This window comes from Motacilla alba, chromosome 2 (assembly GCF_015832195.1).
Source record: "Motacilla alba alba isolate MOTALB_02 chromosome 2, Motacilla_alba_V1.0_pri, whole genome shotgun sequence".
Classification (NCBI taxonomy): domain Eukaryota; kingdom Metazoa; phylum Chordata; class Aves; order Passeriformes; family Motacillidae; genus Motacilla; species Motacilla alba.
In genome coordinates, this window is record NC_052017.1 from 48,968,340 (window position 1) to 48,989,100 (window position 20,761).

Below are 20,761 nucleotides of genomic sequence, written 5' to 3' on the forward strand. Positions count from 1 at the left end.
TTGAAACTGGAGTGGTATTTCATGTTTTGATACGTGTGTGTCTATATCCAAAATAAATGCATGTCAGAAATGAGGTTGTGGACATTGAGGTTGTGTGAGGATGACTTACTAGTAGTCCTTCTTGTCCAATTTGTAGGCTCACAGCTCTAGAATGGTATTACTTTCCCTTTGGATTCTGGTGGGTCTTTTTTCCTTTGTTGGTTTGGTTTTGGTTTTTTTTTGCCTGTTGTGTGTTGCCTCTCTTCATCCCTCAATAAAATCAAGTCAACAGAGCTTTTAGGAGATAAATTTCAGGCAGTAATAGCTGAAAATTCGGGACTATTTTGGCATTTCTGTTTAAATTTGATGGATAAGAACAAGTTAATTGGATATATGCATGAGGTACACACAGACAGCCCTCAAAAGTCATAATAAGTGTTAAAGTGTCAGTCCCTCAGGTGTTGCACAAAAGGAACCACTGTAATTGCTTTCAAATTAGCCAGACATGTCTGTCCAGAACTGTATTATGTTTAAACATGATCACAAGTGCAGTTATGTTTGGAGTTTGTATATATTTACCAGAAATTAACTAGATAAATACTTCATGTGAATCAGGCTGGGTTTTGTTTCCTTTTTTCCTGGGTTTTAATTTGCATGAAAATTGGTTTGTTGGGTTTTTTTTATTTTTTTTCCTAGAGAGACCCCTGACTGCTGGGTAGAATAATCTGAATGTAGTCATTGCCATCTGGTAAAACCTTCCTCTGAGAAGGTTTACGTTGAGAAGTACATTGGTGTCCTAAGTTTAGTCAGCTAGTATTCTGAACTCAAAATCATTTATCATTTGTTTTGGGCCATATCAATGGCTTCATATCCTCCCACCTCTTCTTCCCCCTCCTCTGGCTCTAAAGCCCTAGGATCTCCAATCATTTATCTAGTTTAGCTTTCTTTGTCTTGTGGACTTTGACTCTAAATCTCAATAGACTGTGATGGAATATTTAACATGATTAGATGTTCAGCTGAAGCTGATTCTAGAAGTTCAGATCTTGGAGCCATGATGGTTGCTTGTTCAGGGTTTGCAGGGTTCTTACTGTGAAATCTGTTAAAGAGGTCCATTGGAAAGATATTGGAGTTGTGGAATAGTGTTTTGGGTTGGCTGCTGCTTGGCTAGATGTATGTGGAACAGCAGAAGTGCTATGGAAGAGAATTGCTTTTAAAAGGGAAGCATTCTTTGGGTTAGTTTGCCCAGTGCAGCAAAGCTTGGAGTTCTGTGAATGCAAAAAATGTTGAGAGAGAACAGGAAAATATTTGAGAAACTTTATTCATATTGCCAGATCCAAGAAATGCTGACTTTAAATATAGTAGAACTTACGTGTTATAGCTGTGTGAGTAGAATAACACTGGTAATTGAAGGAATCACACTAACAGGAAGTTTCCTCCTGTTAAATATAGGAGGAGGAATTATATATTATTTACTCAGCTGTGCCAGGTGAACATCTATTTCTATGAATTTATGTCATCAATGACTGTATCAATGTTCACATGCTGCTCGGGTAAGGAAAGCCTGTACATGTGTAGAGTATATACATAAATATGCTTATTGGGTTTGAGCAAAAAAAACCTCCTGGAATGGTTCATAGTTGGAAGTAACATCAGTCTGTGAAAAGTGAAAGGAGATGAAGAAGTTATTTGCTCATTCACAGGGTTATTGCCCTGTAGGGCATGTCAGAATGTGTTCAATGTGTTATACATGAGACCATAAAGGTAGTCTGAAGGGCAGTGTAGGTGATGATTTTACTGCATTTCATCTTAGGGAAGGTGTTGAAATTTATTTGGTCCTATGTTTTAGTTAGGAAAACATGATTTTGCAAGTGAATATGTGCTGCTCACTCTGGAAGGAAAAAGTCCTTGTAATTAAATAAATTGCTACAAGCTTTGCTTTGGAAGCATAACAGTTTATCAAATTCACTGGAAAGATAGATTTGCTTATACTGTTGATATAAATGGTAACTGTCTCTTTTAGAGGTCTATTTCTGAAATCATACAAAGCATGAAATCATACAAAGGCAACAGGTACATGGGAAAATAGTACTTAAGTTTTGGAAAAAGTATGAAAACTCTACAAGAGTTTGTTTTGGAAGACCAGTTAATGGTTCTCAGTATGTTGCCATTCAGCAGTTTTAAAAAAGAAAGGAATTCAGCCTTGAAATGTTTTGTTTTCAGAAAAAAAATGGAGAAGCAAGTAGTTACACTTGACACAAAATTAAATAATTAAACTTTGAAAATATCTCTGGTTTTAAGGGGACCAAAAAGTGTCACTTTGTTTTTTTAATTTGCATGATGTGAAGTGCATGTTGCTATCTGGATCTCTCAAACTCAGGTTTCAGGTACTGGTATCCTCATGTACTGTGAACCAAAAGCTAATCTAAATGCATTAAACACAAAATAACCTTGTGCTCTTGCTCTTTTACCCATGCAATTTTTTTCTCTTTAAAGGTCAGTCCTATGAGATCCGGATGCTAGATAATCGGAAAGCTGGAGACATACCAGAGATCAATGGCAAACTGGTGAAGGTGAATTTAAGTTCACTAGATAGTGTTACTAACAGACCAGAGACTGTATATTCTATGGAATTTTTTCCTTTTCTGCTGTCATTTGGTATTGGTCAGAATACATAGACCAGTGATGTTTACAAGTAGAAACATACGGGTGTAAGTACCCAATGCACACTTGTGTGCACTGTAGACCTAAGTATTTGTGCAAAGCTTAAGGTCGTTGTCTGTAGATTTTGTATCCAGTGTCTGTAGATTTTGTATCCAGTGTCTTCTGAGCCATCACATTGTCCATTTCAAGTGATTAGGAGAGGTGAGGGGAAGGTAGAGGATCATTTAGATGAAAGTGGAGGTATTGGGATCATGGTTCTTAAGTGTTACAGAAAACACATGGAGCCAACCTGTGGGTTTTGCAGCAGTGGGATATTGGAGATACATCCAAAGGAGACTGGATCTTCAATTTTGCTGCTTGTTTTGCTGCTTGTTCAGCAGTTCAACAGCTGAGCCCCTGTCCTCAGTTCCAGATTTGTCTCCTTTTGCTTCAATGTTAGTAGAAGGTACTGTTGATCTGAGGTATTTTATGAAGTATGAAAATGAGGCAAACTGAAAAATTAGCCAATTTGGAGTACAGATGATTAGAAGAGCTGATGGAGGGGTTTGGATTTCTCTTCCAAGCACCTGATGATTATTGAATTTATTGAATTCTCAAAAAAATCTTATTCAGGTATTAGGAAAGAAGGGAAAAACTTCAATTAAAGTGACTTCGAAAGTGGTGCTGATAAATGCACCAGAACAGTGTGCCTCTGGGAGGCTAAATCTTTACCTGCCAGCTTTTTTGGGCTGTGTAATTTGTGAACTTTGGCTTGCTTGTATAGTCCTAGGCCTTGTTCTTATTTGTCTGTGGGATGCTTGTTTAGAGATCATTTCAGGAAGAGTTAAGCACGAGCATAAAAGTGGAATTTGAGAGTTCTGTAATTAAACTTTTTACATCCTGGCATGGTGACTTGGTGTAATAAGCGTGTGGACCTGTTTTGCCCCCTTAGGTGCTATTTCCTTGTAGCCTTGGGTGTCTCTCTTCTGTAATTTTCTAGCTTTGTGTGTGGGTGATGAGTCATTTGGTAAGTACAATAGGGCAAAGCAGTGTGAAAGTTTAGAAAAGTCAGTTTTACCATAGCAAGGTATTGTAATGCTGCATTAATGAATTTTCCATTTTGGACAATAAAATATTGTAATCCTAGTATTTTACCAAAGAAATCATTTCATGGAGGTGAAGGTGGCTACAGATATTTCCAAGTTCCAAACGTGCCAGTTTGCAGTGCAGAAGGAATGGTGCCTTTGTGTATGTGTGTTTGTTTGTATACGTGCACACATGCACACACATTTGCTTTCCATTATCTTTGAAATAAATCCAAGGAAGTGCAATCCATCTTGAAGAGGCATTCCATTTAAAAGTTGCTGGGTTTTGTGCACACTTTCAGCTGCTGTTAATACAAGGAAGACTGAAGAATAATGGAAAAAACAAAGCAAATTTGTCTACATTCTATTTGTTGGGTAACAGTCCAACATATACAGTATTTTTCCAGGCTCTTTGTAGCAAATTGCTTTATATGTGCATTCATTTAGCAGTACCAAAACTGCCCACAAAAATAGGTATTGTTAAAGAATTGCTTCTAGCTGAATAAAATTAATCATGCTGTAGTTGTTCTGGATGAATATTTCATCTAGAGTAGTTGAGAAAGTTCGGAACTTTTAAATTCTGTTAAGTAAAATCATAGATTTTTTGTAAATACCTTACAAGTACTAGGAAGGGAATTTTCTATTTTATTTCTTAAAATGTCCTATACAAGTTCACTGAGTTCCCAGTGAAAGAATGATCAAGTAATATTCACCACTTTTCTTAATAAATGAAATCTTTGGTGTTTTGCTTTCTAAAATAATTTGGTGTTGCCTACCCAGTGTTGATACTGTGCTCCCAGTGTTGAGCAGTGCAGTTCACTGTATGTAATTCATAGTGACCTTTTGAGTATCCAATCAGATGTAATTCTCCTTTGCATTTTTACCACATTTTCAAGTATCTCCTGCTGCTCAGTTCTATTTCTGTGTTCGGGAATATTTTAGGATACTGATGCTTGCCAAATTTTTGCTGTAAATAATGTATTTATTAGCACTGTGGCTATTTTGGGATGGTTTGGTACTTTTATCTGCAGTGACTCTGTGGCTCATCACAGGCTTGTTTTCTTCTTTGTTAGAGCATTATAAGAGTTGTGTTCCATGACAGAAGGTTGCAGTACACAGAGCACCAGCAGCTAGAGGGTTGGAAGTGGAACCGCCCTGGGGACAGACTGCTCGACTTAGGTATAATTGTTTCTGTTTGTTGCCACTGTATGGAATGCAATTTCCAAATTTAAATTGATCACGTTCCCATTTGTGCTGAGGCTGATGGAAAAGGACAGACCAGATTTCTGGACGCTGCTTTGTCATAGCGTGTGTTTTGAATATAAATGTTCTTACCACTTCTACGTTCTTGTCAAATTTTAAGTGCTATAAAAGTAAGATAGCAGCTCTGCAGACATACACATTTAATATTCTTTCTTATTTTGATTGGTAGGTGTTGTAGTGATTCGAAGAACACGGACAGAAGTAACTTTCTCTATTAGATTGTGAAAACAGTGCCAGCATGGTTTTTGTACTTCGTGTAACTTGATCATTTTTGGTGCATAACCTCAGAGGTGGCAGCAGGGGAAGAGAATGAAAAAGTGCCCAAAACCTTGAGCGCTTTGTGTGTTGAATCTACTAAGATTCTTTGTATCAGTCTAAGAAACTGGTCAAGCCACCAAAGCCCACATTTTTCCATCCTACCTTGTGTATGGTGATGGTAACCTTATACTACAATTTATTTATAGTGTTCACTTGCTGTTTACTTTTCTGAAATATATGCTACTTATTTTAATAGATATTCCAATGTCTGTTGGAGTCATTGATATCAAGACAAATCCAAGCCAGCTCAACGCAGTTGAATTTTTATGGGATCCAACAAAATGTACATCTGCTTTTATTCAGGTTTGAAACTTTATTTGACTGAATGTCTGTGTTTGGTGCCTTTCAGGTCACAAACAGCAGTATACTTGAACTACAAAGCTTCTTGGTTTATTATTTGTGGGATGGCCATTAAATACCAAAAAAATACAGGTTCATAGGTTTATTGGAGTCCCTAGTAAGGTTTTCTATTTAATTTGGGTTTATAGAAAAAATTAAATAAAAAACTTTACAAAAACTCTTGGAAGAAAGTGTCATAGTTGAAATATTTAGTTGCATGAAGTATAAGAATTAACTTAGCTTCCTCTCAGTAACTCTTGCTACTATTTTCAGCAGAAGCTTGGCTTAAGGATTTAAAATTGAAAGTATTGTCCCACAAGAAAAGGGTTTTAAAGCATCTCAAAAGATGTTTCTTACTATGTTAGTAGGCTTCCCTGTAGGAATTCTATTATTTGTGTATTTGATATTCAGGGCAACTGAGCATGCTTTCTTTGGAAATTGTTTTGATTAAATATTCATATTCACATTGCTTACTTTTGTCTCAGATCTGATTTCATTGTAAAAAAGGATTGCTGAGAAGTTTCAGGTTGCAACTTTTCTTATTCTGCTTGTTGAAATCGGTTAAATTCTATGTTGTCAGTAAATTACCTTTGATCTAGATAAAGATATTTTTAGTAAGAGTTACATAATTGCTAAAATGTAGTCACCTTGAAGAACTGTGAGATAAATTAGGGAATAGTTTTATTTATACATTTCCTTAGAAGAAATGATAACCAACTGAAAATGGAACTGATACTGTGCCACTATAGTTGGGTTGTTCTGTAGGCTCGCTTAAAATTCCATAAGGAAGCAAAATAAATTGGGAGCACTGTCTAGTGAGATTATTGATAATTCCTTCTATTGCACTGATTTTCTCCCTAGATACCCTTAAAGGGTCTTCATAGCTTATAAACAGTGTTCCTTCTGATGTAGCAGCTGAAGCAATTACACACTGATTAAAAGGTCTCTGGACTTCTTTTTAGAGGAGTTGAACATATTTGAAAATATTCTGAGATGAGGGTGCATGAAATGAAAAACTCTTCTAGTCAGTGGCCTTTAATAGCTTTGCTATATTGTTTTACAAGAAACTGTTCATGTGATGTAGGTAACATATAATAATAAGTTCATGCCTGAAATGCTTCTGAAGGTCCTTTTCCTTTGGTCATTGTTTCTTTTTAGGTACATTGTATCAGCACTGAATTTACCCCTCGTAAACATGGAGGAGAGAAAGGAGTTCCTTTTAGGATTCAGGTTGACACCTTTAAACAGACTGAAAATGGAGAATATACAGATCATCTGCATTCAGCCAGTTGTCAAATCAAAGTTTTCAAGGTAACATTAGAAAGCAGATCCTTGAGTCTCTAAGTTTTCATAAAGATATGGGAAATCGTTATATTACTGCTTGTAATGGTTCATGTCTGAGATCAGATTTCAGTTATAAAACCATTTCCCACTTGTGTTCATGTTCACATAACTGTTCATTTTTAGCCCAAAGGAGCAGACAGAAAACAGAAAACAGACAGAGAAAAGATGGAAAAGCGAACTGCACATGAAAAAGAGAAGTATCAGCCTTCATATGACACCACAGTTCTCACAGAGGTAACAAAATAAAATTGCATTTGCTGACTGAGGAGAATATACATAGGTACAGCACATTACTTAGCTGCAGTCTTGGAAGGGTTGGGGAAGAATTATTTCTGCATAGAAATAAACTTTTTATTTGACAAACTTGTCCAGCAAGCAGCAATGTTCAATTTTAAGATTTTATTTAGTAAACTTGGATTTAGATACTCAATAGATGCTGTATTAAAACACACTTTAGATTGAACACTGTTTGACTGACTGTACCGAACCCTTGAGCAAGACTTTTGATACAGATTTCAAAATCTTGCATCTGAAAAGAAAAAAAAAACAAAAAAAATGAGGGGGGACTCTTAAAGTTTATTTACCAAATTTGAGCTTCAAAGTCTGTTTTTCAAAGATTTTTTAATTTAGGGCCAGAGCCTCATTAGATTTTTTGTTTAAACATCAGTGAGTTCTATGCAGTTTTCTAAATATTTCAGAAGTTTTTAAAAGGCTTTTAGATCTTTCCTCACTGTGTAATGAAAAGAAATTGACCCACATCTTTGGTGTTTGTCCAGATGAGGCTTGAGCCTATAATTGAAGATGCAGTTGAACATGAGCAGAAAAAGTCCAGCAAGCGGACTTTGCCAGCAGACTACGGTGATTCTCTGGCAAAGCGAGGCAGTGTAAGGGACTTCTGCTTACCTTTTGATTATGCAAGATACCTTGTGCAGTGTTAGATATAGGAGAAACTTCCATTATGTAAAGCAAAAATACTTTGATTGTTGTGTCTTAATTTTATTCACTTCTTTGTATCTCAATTACTCCATGTTTATTTTCAGCAAAGGAATCCTTCCTAAATCTAACACTTAAACTGTTGCAGAGGGACTGTGTTACTTGAGTCAAGAGCTTTCAGTTTATATGACTTGAAATAAAATAGCATTTTGCTTTGCTATACATGTGTAATTAGTGGAAGTAAGAACAGTTAAATTTAGTGGTTTGTTCCTATTTGTACTTTTGTTCAGTAGAAATTTTCATGTACATCAGTATTTTTAAAAAGCCGTGTCGTGTTGCAGGTGGTTGTTAGTGATTTTTCCTTTAGCCATCTACATACTGTGCTCCAAGCAGGTTTGATGCAGTTCAGAAGAGTCAGCTCATCTTCATGATCTGTGTTATATTAACCCTATCTGTGCCCCTCAGAGGGAATCTGACATATCCTGTGCCCTCCCTCACATATGTCCTGTGCAATTGTCCTGCCAAGGATTAGCATTTTCGATTTCTTGAATGTTGTTCCTTAAGGAGGAACAATTTCATATCTTTCATTTGGCAGGTTTAAATGTCAATCAGTAATATGGCTGTGGAAGGCCATTATTTGACTGTTCTTTGAACAGCCATACTGTGCTGAAGCTCTTTACCAATAGTGCTTAAGCATGATTTGGTTTGTATTTATGATCTGTGAAAGTGATCTGTAAAGTTTTATATTTAGGTTATAAAATACTTCAATGTATGCTTCTTGTTGTTTATAGCCCGTGTAACTGGGTGGGAAGGAACAAGCAATATTCGTCAGATGAGTTCTTTGGAGGGTATTGGGATTTTTTGTTTTGTGTACCCAAAACTATTGTATACACTGAGCTGTCTGAATTTACCTTCTACTGTTTTTGGCAGTTGGGGTTTTTTTTGGGTTTTTTTTTTGGTTTAGTTCTTTCTTTTAAGGTGCACCTTTATGATTCTTTGGCAGTGCATTCTTTTACTTGTTCTAGCTGGCCCCGGGGGAGAGGCAGGAGAAAACAGACTTTTATCACTTTTGCTTATAAAGCATCTTCTGAAGCTTGTCCTTGGAGGGATTTCTGTGTTTTTCTCCTGCTGTTACAAGTATTTCGTTGAATGATTGTTGCTTATAGGAAGAATAACAGAGAAAGGTATTTTTAAAGAGATAAGACAAATCGGTTGTCCAGAGTAGGACAAACTGTAGCTAAATCATAACTAGAAGTTGTCTAACCTTTCCTTAACAATCTCTTGGAATACTAAGCTTCTATGAATTACCTTAATTCTACATTATCTTAACTGTAGTAAAGAAGAGTTTAGACAGAGCAGTACTGGACTTGTGATGTCTTTCCCAAAGCACACAAAGGATAATGACCCACAGGCTATTTTGAATTGGAGCTATGTACAGTTTTCCAGTTCTCCTAATCGTGCAGCTCACTATTCCTGTTTCTCATTTGCCTGTAATAAAATAAGAGATAATATGGTCAGTTTGTTGAGACCATTTTGAATTTTATCCACACTGGATGAAATCTTTTCAGCATTGCTAACTTGGTATTGTTTGCAGATTTCAACACATGCTATTTCCATCATTACAAAGTTTTTTATCATTAGCAAAATTATTAGATATCACCAAGCCCAGAAAAAATACCAAAACCCACTATTTTTTCTGTATTCATAGTAAAGCCTTGGTTATTTCCTATGCACTCAGTACTGGTTTTAGGTATAGAAGGTGAATATAAAACTTGTTTGCTTGATGTAGAAAAGGAGTATCTGGTCTACATCTTGAAGGCATATTCATTGACCTTTTCCTTTTGTCACCAGACACGCTTATTTTTGTGGGCCCTGTAAATAAATATGGACAGGGATGATAAATGTTTCTACTTAAAGCAGTTCTGTCCTTGCAAATCTGTCTTCCTAAACATGGCCATCAGAAGCTTTGGCTGTTTCCAGACTTCCTCAGATGTGCAGATCAAATCTTCCATATTGTGCACTGCTGTTGTCACAGAGGTGCTGAGACACAAACAGCGAAGACCTGTTTCCCTGTGTTTAAGTATGAGATGGACACTATTTCACATGTTATGTATTTCTGTATGATGGATCTTTTTACTTCACGTCCTGTAGGAACTGTAGCCCTGTTACAGAAAAAAAAAAAAAACAAACCAAATGGAATGTATTTTTACTAGATGCAGTCAAGACTGCTGACTTAGTCAGTGCTGCTTACTAGTTGCCCAGAAATAGTAGTTGGTTAGGTTACCTTTTTTGAATTTTGAAATTAATGTTGATCCTGTCTATAATTCTCTTTGATTTTAAAGCTGTGAATTCTTATCTTCCTGCTACACCTAATCTAACCTTTCATTACTTGCTTTTTGCATCTCATTTTGTATGTTGGCTTTTTATTTTACCCCTCTAAGATTCTACTGTTCCATTTGGTAGATATTACGAATTTTTTGCTGCCTTTTTTTTTTTTTTTTTTTTTTTTTCTCCTGTGATTATTTCCAGCTCAGTCACAATTGGATTTGGACAGATTGGTTTCTTACTATGCTTCCTTCAGAAAACATTGAATCTAATATGTTTTCTTTCCAATTTAATTCTTATGGCTTTCTAACATAAAGTAAGGAATTTGGTGAAACTTCCTTTCTGAGTGGTCGTTCTGCTCTCCTGTCCTTTCAAAGAACCAGAGGGGGTTTTTTTCTAACTACCATCACCCATCTTTCCCTTATCACTTATTTTTATAAGAATGCCATCTAGATAAGCTTTTCCATTACTTCTCTGAATTCCCTGGATGTATCAAAATTCAGTGCTTTCCCTGCAGTTCTGCAATGTTTATCTCAGTATTGTCCCAACAGACAGGACACAGTTAAGCTGCTTGTTAGAGTCTTCACACTGTGGAGCTTTTAACTTTACTTTTTCTGTAGGTATAAAAGGCTACAAATTTAACCTTGCCTTCTGGACCTCAGAGTGGATGTTTACGTACATTCAGGGGCCACTTTATGAAGAAGGCACTTTGTTTTCCTCTCTCTTTGTACATAAAAGTTCTTGTCTAATGAAGAAGATAAGAAAAAATCCCACTGTTTTCTTTCCCCTGTTTTGAATTTGTAAAAGCAGGAAAATTTGTGTTGTAGTAGTTGGGCCTTTGCACTTTTTTCTGTCTGCAGTATTTTGGTTGATTTTTATAGTACTGTGTTTTATATGTCACAAGCTTGAATATATAAACTACAAATTGATTAAACTTGGTCAAATGGTCATTTTTTGCAGATGGAGTTGATTATAGAGCACATGGAAGTTAAAAGACTTCCAGGTACAGACCTTGAAATAAATTGGAATGTTAAATTGTAGACATGAAAGGTTGCTCCATACAACGTATAAGAAAATTGGTGCTTTATTCTCTAAGGGCTGCTGTGTGTCCAAGTCTAAATTGGAGAACAAATTGAAGTTACTGTATTTTGGTTTTGTATTTTGTTTTCATTTTTATTTGATCTTTGAATATAGTATAGAGTTCTTCATCAAGGTTCAGCTTTACTCTCTTGTAAGGCATGAATTTGGGTGTATTGGAGGTTGGAATGGATATTACATTAAACCACAGCTTAGAATAATTTGAGGTTTTGCAATTCCTCTTCAGTTAGCAATGTTCTGAGTTTAAATTCTAAATCTGATAAGTCATACTTAGAAAGATCTCTTACATTTCTTTTTAACTCAGTAAAACTTCATTCATGGTCTTTACAGAAGGCTGTTAAACATCTGAAACCAAAATAGTTTCCTCCTGAATTAATCCCCATTTGGAAATAAGACATAGTTTCTGGAGTATAGTATAGTATTAGTGTGCTAGTAATGGAGGGCATTTAGTCTTGAGACCTCAAAAACATGATCCTGGTAAATTCATCAGTATATGTTAATTGCTTGTTACAGACAAAGACACAATGCCAGTCTTCTTTCTGTTCTGTCACAGCGCTTTACAGAGTTGAATGCTTCCTTGTGACAGGGTGACCTTTTCTCCTAGGTTTGTGTCTACTGCTCAGGGACTTCTGTATTAGTATCATTAACTTCCTGACTGTCCTTTAGTTAGCTCAGTTTTGGCTCAGGAATGTAAGAAATATCCTGATGGATCAGTCCACCAGGATGAAGTCGTGTTCTATCCCTGACAGTGACAATGGCAGGTGCTTTTTCAGAGAAGCAGTGCTGCTTTCTGTGATCCAGTCCCCTTGTAGCCCTCACCCCCCTCAATCCAGAATCATCATGCTGGATGTTAAAAAAAAAAACACATCCTTGCTTAGTCTTTGTAGTGTTAATGGATTTGGTCTGCCAGGCATTTGCTTAATCCAGTTTGTGAAGTGCAGGACATTTGGGCATGAGAGTGATTCCAAAAGCATAATCAGCTTGGTTGATTGCTGGAAGAGGTTCTTGTTCCTTGAACCTTTCATAATTAGGTATCTCAGTGCTCACATGCTCATTTTTCCCTCCCTGACCTGTACGACAGAAACAAGAACAGAGGCAATGGATGTGTTGCCGTAGTATTATACTTACTATTTATTTTTTCTTTTTAACCAGCCTGTTGAGTCTCATTGGATAGTTAGTGGTGTTGTCACTGGAATAGGAGACAAGGCAGGAAAGCATGTTTATGGGAGAAGAAAGGCTGCTTGCTTTGGGTTGGAATTTTATTTTTCTGAATAATTCAGATGTTTTCTGAATACTTCAAAATACTTCTTCCTGGATTTAAACTCAGCTTTGTTGTGAAGAACTTCAGCTGGGTTTGAAGGACAGAAACATCGGCTGCAGTACCTGCCTTGGGAATGACTCAAAAGGTGTTCTCTGGCACCAGTGCATTCTTCTCTGCCCCTCAATTTAAATATATGGTGGCTAGAATCTTGTGTGGGAGTGGTTGCCAAGGATGTGGATCTTGCATCTGTGTGTCCACATAAACGTCTTGGATTAAAATTTAGGAGGAGAATGTCACAAAATTAAAAAATTTTAATTGCACTTTCAAAATATTTCAGAAGAACAAAGTTAATGTTACTATGTCGAGCTTTTATTTTAAAATTACAGCTTTGGATCACATATTTAGGGAATGAAGGCTACTTGTAACTACCTGATGATCTTTGAGGTTAATATTAAATCAGTTTGAGAAGAGAGGACACAGATGGGAATACACAGATTTGGAGGAGGAATGTGTCACCCTACCAGGTTATAGAGGAGCGTGCTCTGTGTGGGGGCACTCTTTGTAGCCCAAAGGGTGGCTTTGACCATGTAATCAGACTGTGGACTCTGTGGCGAACAAAAATACTAAATCTCAGACAGATAAAGCAAGTTCCTCATTTTTAAGCTATTTGCATGCAAGACAAATTTATTTTAATTCCATGTGCCATCATATGCTGACAAGTGAAGACTGGAGTCCAGCACAGAAATGTTGCTAACTCTCTTACAGGAGGTAGCAGCTGGTGTTGCCCTTATTTACTGTTTCCCCCAGATAAAGGAAAAATTTTTCAACACAAAATTGTTGAAACAAGTTTCTATTGGTATTAAGTCATAGTTGTTCCCCTCCACCCTGTTCTACAGGGCTGTGATATAAATCTGGAAATTTCTTACAAGGTATTTAGCTGGTACATGATAAGTATATCAGAAATCTTTGTTGTCTTAACAGGCATGGTCTTAGCTTACCTGATCTCGGGCTGCTTGCTTGTTTTAATCATGTGTTTGAACATATCAAAACTTGTTTGGTTTTGGTTCTCTTTAAAATACTTGATTTTCAGTACTGTTGGAAGCACTAAAAGGTAGCCTTGTTTCAAAAAGCTTTATCACAATGATTTTAAAAAATACCCAAAAAAGGCTGACAAAATTGGACAGCTGGCTTATCATATTCTTGTGATGACTTAAGCTTGTTTAAAAAATTCCATTTCATCGAGCGGTTCAGAAAAATCAGTCCATGTAAGTAAGCATAATTTTAGTCCTGCAGTAAATTATTAAAAATTTTGAATTCGCAAAATTTCCACTGAAAAATTCTGTTTGTATTTGATTGTTCTCAGGGCAGAGACATTAAATTTATCCACAAGGTGCAATCTAGCTTTGTAGCTTTACTTAATATTACAGTGGGACAGTTTAAACAGACCTTTCATCCTGTTCAGGATAAAAGACACTTTTTCCAGCAGGTGGCTGTGGGTGTTGGTTGGTTTTAGTTTAAACTGAATAATCTGTACATTTTTTTAAAGAGAAGACAGTATAAATAGAAGTTTTCAGAAAAGAACAAGATAAAACAGAGCTGATTTTTACCTGGAGTATCTGCATGTAATGTGTGAGATAGAGGGAGTCTTCATTTGGAAGTGCAAATCAGAATAGTCTGTGGATAAACCCCTGGCTTTAAATGAGAGGTGTACATCAGAGTAAAAAAGGTTTTGTCATGAGAAACTGAATTTTAATTCCTTATCTTCAGTGCTCACCATGGCCGGATACTCCTACAACATTTGTAAACAACAGTCCTACTCCTGCTCCAACTTTCACCTCTGCTCAGCATAACACCTACAGTGTCCCAGACAGGTAGGTTTCTATTCTGTATCCCCATTAAAAGCAACATTTTAATCAGGCTTATTCAGAACATTTTGTGACTTAATTCAACTGTGTTCTGTTTCCACTGGGGAATTGGGAGATTGTTTTGACCTATATATTCATTTTAGAGTATGACATTTGTATCACATGGTTCAGTTATAAGGCAATTACTTCTGCCTCACTATCTTTCTTCCTTACTATACATTTTTTAAAACAATTTCTTGTCCTTTGTCATATAGCAAGTATTTTACCTTTTCACTATTGTAATTTAGTCCTTGTCTAGGGAAACTATTTTTAGCTTTTTTCAGTAAGAACAGTCTTCATTTCCATCATACACAGTTAGTATAATTTGCAAGAAAAAGGCCCAACAAATTTCTTTTAAAAGTTTTCAACAAAAATTGCATTGGTGAAAGCATTTTGTTTTGAGGTGTTGATTAAACTACTGTAACCAAACCTGCAGTTTATCCAAAAATTATTGGAAGTAGTGTGGTCTGATCCATATACTGTGGAATGGTCTTTCTCTTAAGTTTAACAAGTTGCAATCTTTTAATTCTTTCAACTGTGATATTTATTGTTTTGGAAATTTCAAGTTAATTTTCAACAATGGTTAAATATTTTGGTTTATAGAATTCTAGTAATACTTGGTTTTGTTTTTTTAATCTGTAGCAATTCTTCCTCCCCAAATCATCAAGGAGATGGAACCTCTCAAGGATCAGGAGATGTGAGTGTTTGCTTTCTGGTATTGATCATAAGTGTATTTGTATAGCTGTTTCAGAATATTTGATTTACACTTGATGTTATAAGAAAGTGTTGAACTGAGGGAGATCTTTTTTAATTGCTTGGGTTTTGTTTTGGTTTTTCAGTGTCCAAATTATTGTATCCAATCTCCTTTCTTACAGCAGCTTCATCCTTCAGCCACAATCCAGGAAACTCAGCAATGGTTGCTCAAGAATAGGTTCTCTGCCTATACAAGGCTTTTTTCAAATTTCTCAGGTATCTAGTTTACTTTTTTCTTTCTTTGTGTTACTGAGCAGGTTTTGTGTGGGAAAAGAGTTCTCAAAGAACATTATAGTATACCTATTTATGCATATTTATTTACTAATTTGCTGGTTAAAGAGCAGTGCAGTTCCCACCGTATGTCTGAACACTAGACATGGCAATAGTTGGACTGTGTGCAGCTGTGTTTTGCTATTTGCTTCTTCAGTATTCCTTGGAATTGTGCAAAGGGTGGTATGACACAGTACTTACCCTAAGTAAATTCCTTTTTCTTTGGTGACACTTGATGGGGACAGTCTCTTGTGAATGATGGTAGCTCTCTGCTTCTTGACTTAGCTCATGCTTCTGTCAGAATTCCTTTGTACCAGGCTTTTTCTCTGGGAAGGTTTATTCTTCTTCTGGTTAGTTTTTGACCTGTGCTTCTTGTATGAGTCTTGCTGAGCTTTCTCAATAAACTGTAATACCAAATTTCTGACAAAGATTCTTGAAAAACTTTTCTTCTTTTCTTTTTCATTATTATTTTTATAAAAGTCAAGTACTTTTATAAAGTACTTTTTTTTTTAAGCAAGAGGTGTAGTATACGTGAATTTTATTATGCTACCTCAGGCCTGGGGTTTTTTTTACTATAGTATTTAAGGGCTTTGATCAGTTATTTTTGCTGGCTTTTATTTGTGCATTCCTGAATAGTCTGTGGAGTATTTGCATGCATAAAGACTGTTTTTTTCCCTGTTTTCCCACTCATCTATTACAGTGACTATTTCAGAGTGTTATTTTCTTCTCTGACACTCATGCATCTTCTCAAAAAATCTGTCCTCCCATTTTTTGCTTCAGCAGAACCTTCTATACTCGAGTGCATTGTCATAACTTAAGTGCACAGAGGAAGTGATGGATGGGTAGTTGAATGTCTGGGGTAATTCACTGCGTGACAAACCATGGAATATTTTTGCTCTGGATTTTGAATGTTTAAAAAAGTTCAAAATACACTACCCTGGGGTGCCAGCAAAAATCACTGTTTCTCTAGAACAGTCATCTCTCTCCACAGTAATTATGTGCCTTGCAGACTCGTACTGTTTCAATGCTGTAAACAGCATAAACTGTAACTCACCACCTCTGGAAAACAAAAAGGTTGATTTATTTGGCACTCCCTAGAGCCTGATCTGAAGTTTACTTATTCCTGTGTCCCAAATTCTGTTTTTGTCATGGTGAAGTTTGGTACTCTTGGTTTAAATGAACATACCATTTATTTTAGAATGTATGTGCTACAGTAATCTTCATTAAATCCTCATGTGTTTGTCCAGGTGCTGATTTATTAAAGCTGACAAGAGAAGACCTGGTACAAATCTGTGGTCCAGCCGATGGAATTCGGCTGTATAATGCACTGAAATCCAGGTGATGTGCTGACTGAGGCTGAGTGGGTTTAGATGGGGGATTCTACAACTGGGAGATTTGGGAATTTAGTGTTAGGATGGGCCTTGGTGCCTGCGTGGTCAGCCTCAGGAATTCGCAGCAGTGTTTAAAACTCTCCTCCTGTGCACGCCCAGGTGAGGTGCAGTGGGCTGTAAGGCTGCACCAATGCAGTTGGGCCCTGCCAGTTTCTTGGACATGGATGAATTTATTGCCAAGGCTCCAGACTGCTCATCTGGGGAGCTAAGAACAACCCCTCTGAGGCCTTTTGAGGTTACAGGTATTGAGTGCTCACACAGGCAGCACATCCCAGGGGATGTCTTGATTTCTGTCTGAAATGGGTGTTGGGTACTACAGGCCCTCCTGGAAGAATTGCGGTTGTTACTCAGTAGTCCTGTTACAGGAGTCCAACAAGCAGCATCCATAGGAGCTCGAATTGATTTAAATTTTGTTTTAATTCAGCAGCATCTGGGACCAATTACTTAAGTAGAGCTTAATTTAATTTTTTTGGGCTCAGTGATAAAAGCCATATCAAGTGTGCTGTTACCATAACAAACCTACAGTTGTGGCATATCAGCCCCTGTATTTGCAGGGCACGTACCTATGGTGTGACGCGCGATGTCCTTGGCTTGCAGGTCCGTGAGGCCCCGTTTAACAATCTATGTGTGCCAGGAGCCCTTGCGGAGCATACAACTGGAACGCCAGGAGGCGGGCAGCGGAGACAGCAACGGTGCAATATACGGTAAGGTTGTTTATTAGTTCTTATCTCTTACATTCATTTTCTGGCGTGCTGTGGTCCGTTCAGCAGCTCAGCCAGAGGCACACTGCCTGCCTCCCGGGCTGGTGCTCTCTTTTATACTAAAAACTACATATACCATATTTACAATTCTGTTCCAATACCTGTCACCTATGTTAGACAGTCAGCTTCTATTCTAAACCAATCTAAAAGTGCCAACATCACCCAAATCGTGGAGGCTAGAAGGAAGAGAGAAGAAGAACAGGGCACGCCCAAATTCCTCCATCTTGGGACTTCAAACCTCCATTCTAAAATCCCCAAAATTCTATTTTTCACCCTGTGACAACGACTATTAGGCTACTTAAACTTTTGTGACTTGTAATTCTTCACACAGAGTTGATCATTTGCTCCATGGGCTAAGATCGAAACCCTACGTGCCTTTGGCTGCATGCCAGGGTCTCAGAGTCCCCTGCCAGGGGCTTGGGCCATTCAGGGCACCCAGAGGGGTGTCCTGGGTTCCGACATAATAGCACAGAGCTAAGAGAACCTGAAACCTCTCAAGGTTAAACCACTGAGTGTTTTCAGTCTGTTGATAAAACTGACTGTAGTTACATGGTCATGAATGAAGGAGCTCTGGAATCAGCTGTGCATGTTGTTACAGACAAGGCATCAACCATATAAATGTAGGTGCATGTAAAAGCTTCCTGCAAATATAACAGTTTGTTCCCATTCTCTGTTAGATTTTGCTGTAATTTTCTGTGCAACTGAACTAAAACTGTAGAGCCTGGACAAGGAAAAACAGCCAAGTAGTGAATGCACTCTTTATTTTAGTATTATTTCCCTGACAACTGTTGATTCAACACAGATGGAAATGTAACTGTTTACTCGTAATTCCATGTCACTCTTACAATTAAGAGAATGAAGCTATTTAAAATTATTCTTTACTTGCTCTTGGCTTTGAGAGACCTCTCTCCCCACCTAAAATCTGCACAGGCTACTTCAGATTTTCCATGCAAGAATTGAGGTGGAGGAGGATTTGTAAATAAAATACTGCTGTCTGTCAAATACATGTTTTCACTCAGGATATCTTCAGCCAGAAGAACGTGCAAACTTGGAGCTGCCAAGGGTTTGTTGCACTGTTAAATGAAGATATCAAACTGTAAATACAGCTTCAAACTAAACAGCTGCTTTGTCTTACTGTTCTCTTTGCTGTGCTCCATTCAGCTCTGAGATCATCTGTGGAAAGTTAATTCAGACAGTTGCAAAAGGCTTTATTTACCAAAAACCCAAAACCTACATTTGTACTTAAAGCAACAGCATAGGCACACAAGTGGGATGTAGGTATTACCTGATTCTTTTGAGACTGCCCAAAATGGCTTTCAAAACCATCTTTAGGTGACTCTCTAAAGATCCGTTTTTAAGTCTGTTTGACATGATTGTGCCTTTTTGTGCAGGACACATGAAAAAATGTGGACGTTGCCTTCAGTCTCAGAGCAAATAGAACCCTCCCCCATTAGAGTTGTGTTTATGACTTTTGCCTTGAAAGAAAAGTTAGGGCAGTTCATGCTCTTTATGAGAACAGGGAGAGAGTTTTAGGGTTTAAAGTTTTTGAAAGTATAAAGTAAACAAATAAACAAATTCAGGTATTTTTCACATAGCTATTGTTACCCATTAGTACCATGCTTATGTAAATGATGTTTTTCTTGCAGTTTATCATGCAATCTACTTAGAGGAGATGGCAGCCTCAGAAGTCACACGCAAGCTTGCTTTGGCATTCAATATTCCTTTGCATCAGATCAACCAAGTTTACAGACAGGGTCCCACAGGCATCCACATTCTTGTTAGTGATCAGGTAATTGAAATTTTATTTTTTTGGCATTTTATTTATTTATTTATGACTGGGGGTGGAGGGTTTTCTTATGCTTGCTCACTTATTACTAGTTTTTCTGTTTGGTAATGCAACCCTAGTGTTTGCTGGCATTTAGAGTATTTTTGCCCTTTACAAGAAAATGAACAGAAGAATTCTTTAAATGTGACTTTTCCTCTGCCTCACTAAATTGACACTATGAGAAGACAGAGGCAGCTGGTTTATATAGTTCTGAGAAGCTGCAGCAGTTTAGTACGTATTTATTTTGAGCACACCCAAAGACAGAGAGCATTTAAACACTGTTGAACTCTGCTTGTTCAAGTGTCTGCTCTACAGAGTTCCAAAAATACAGCCAGCAGTAATGGGCTCCCAGCTGGTTGTCACAAGAGCAAAGAGCAGTATTCTAATAGTAATGCATTTTAATTTGGTATATGCCTGTCACTTGCTGAACAAAACCAAAAATACATGATTGCTCACACAAAGCTGTGTTTAATATCAGGGTTGTTGAGGGTTGTTTTTGTTTTGTGTTTTGGTCATACTCAGAAGGTTTTGAAACTTTTTTTTTTTAGATGGTTCAAAACTTTCAAGATGAGAGTTGTTTCTTATTCACCACAATAAAAGGTATGCTGTCTTTTCTGACAATCTAAACCTTATAATTTATTCCAGCAAGGAGCTGTCTTCAAAAATTATAAAAGTTTTGCATACACGGTGGCGGAAGATATTCAGAGTTCTTCCTCTCCTAGCCAGTTTTCAGCCTCCGTGTAGCATCTCAGGCTCTTCTCTGAACGTTGAGTTCAGAACCAGTGCAGGATTTGGTATCAAAACTTATGTAAAATTCAGTCAGCCATCACTGGACAGGGATACTTCTACTAATTGTTGAGAATGGTGAAGTTTATTCAAAATAGGTTAAAAAAAATCAAAAATCCTGGCAGTAGTACCTCTGAAGTTCAGAAACTGAATCTTAACTGAGTCCTGAGAGTCAGCAGAACTGAGCGTAACATTCTGTTATTTTTCTGCTAGTCAATAGTCATCTTCATTCAATAGGCTGTTGTTGAATCCCACTCTTCCATAAAACTCCAATTTATTTCTGGTACAAGGTGCCAGCAAATGGTAATCAGTGGACAAGTTTGACTCTGTGCAAACTTTACCTACAGAAACTGTCCCTCTTTGAAGATCCAGTTACAAATCATTAATCATAATGTTTCTGTTTAGCACAAGTAGGAAACCTTTAAGTTTTTGTTGTAGATGGGTTTATTTTCAAAACCAAGTCCATACTAGGGTGTTTTGGTACAT

At 37.1% G+C, this 20,761-nt stretch overlaps 1 protein-coding gene across 5 annotated transcripts in view; it reads left to right on the forward strand.

The window, feature by feature from the left end:
- The window catches only part of UBP1 (upstream binding protein 1), a 48,598-nt gene that overhangs the window by 25,561 nt on the left and 2,276 nt on the right, over window positions 1-20,761 (forward strand). For 2 of the 5 annotated variants that reach the window (XM_038124355.1, XM_038124372.1), the window contains 13 exons: window positions 2,473-2,549; window positions 4,778-4,883; window positions 5,482-5,588; window positions 6,783-6,935; window positions 7,092-7,202; window positions 7,745-7,852; window positions 14,353-14,456; window positions 15,132-15,186; window positions 15,365-15,458; window positions 16,760-16,850; window positions 17,501-17,607; window positions 19,311-19,453; window positions 20,038-20,089. In XM_038124355.1, coding sequence (XP_037980283.1) covers window positions 2,473-2,549; window positions 4,778-4,883; window positions 5,482-5,588; window positions 6,783-6,935; window positions 7,092-7,202; window positions 7,745-7,852; window positions 14,353-14,456; window positions 15,132-15,186; window positions 15,365-15,458; window positions 16,760-16,850; window positions 17,501-17,607; window positions 19,311-19,453; window positions 20,038-20,089 — 1,308 coding nt within the window. The remainder of the gene's footprint in view (window positions 1-2,472; window positions 2,550-4,777; window positions 4,884-5,481; window positions 5,589-6,782; window positions 6,936-7,091; window positions 7,203-7,744; window positions 7,853-14,352; window positions 14,457-15,131; window positions 15,187-15,364; window positions 15,459-16,759; window positions 16,851-17,500; window positions 17,608-19,310; window positions 19,454-20,037; window positions 20,090-20,761) is intronic. The other 3 variants (XM_038124385.1, XM_038124395.1, XM_038124363.1) reach the window with 2 other exon arrangements.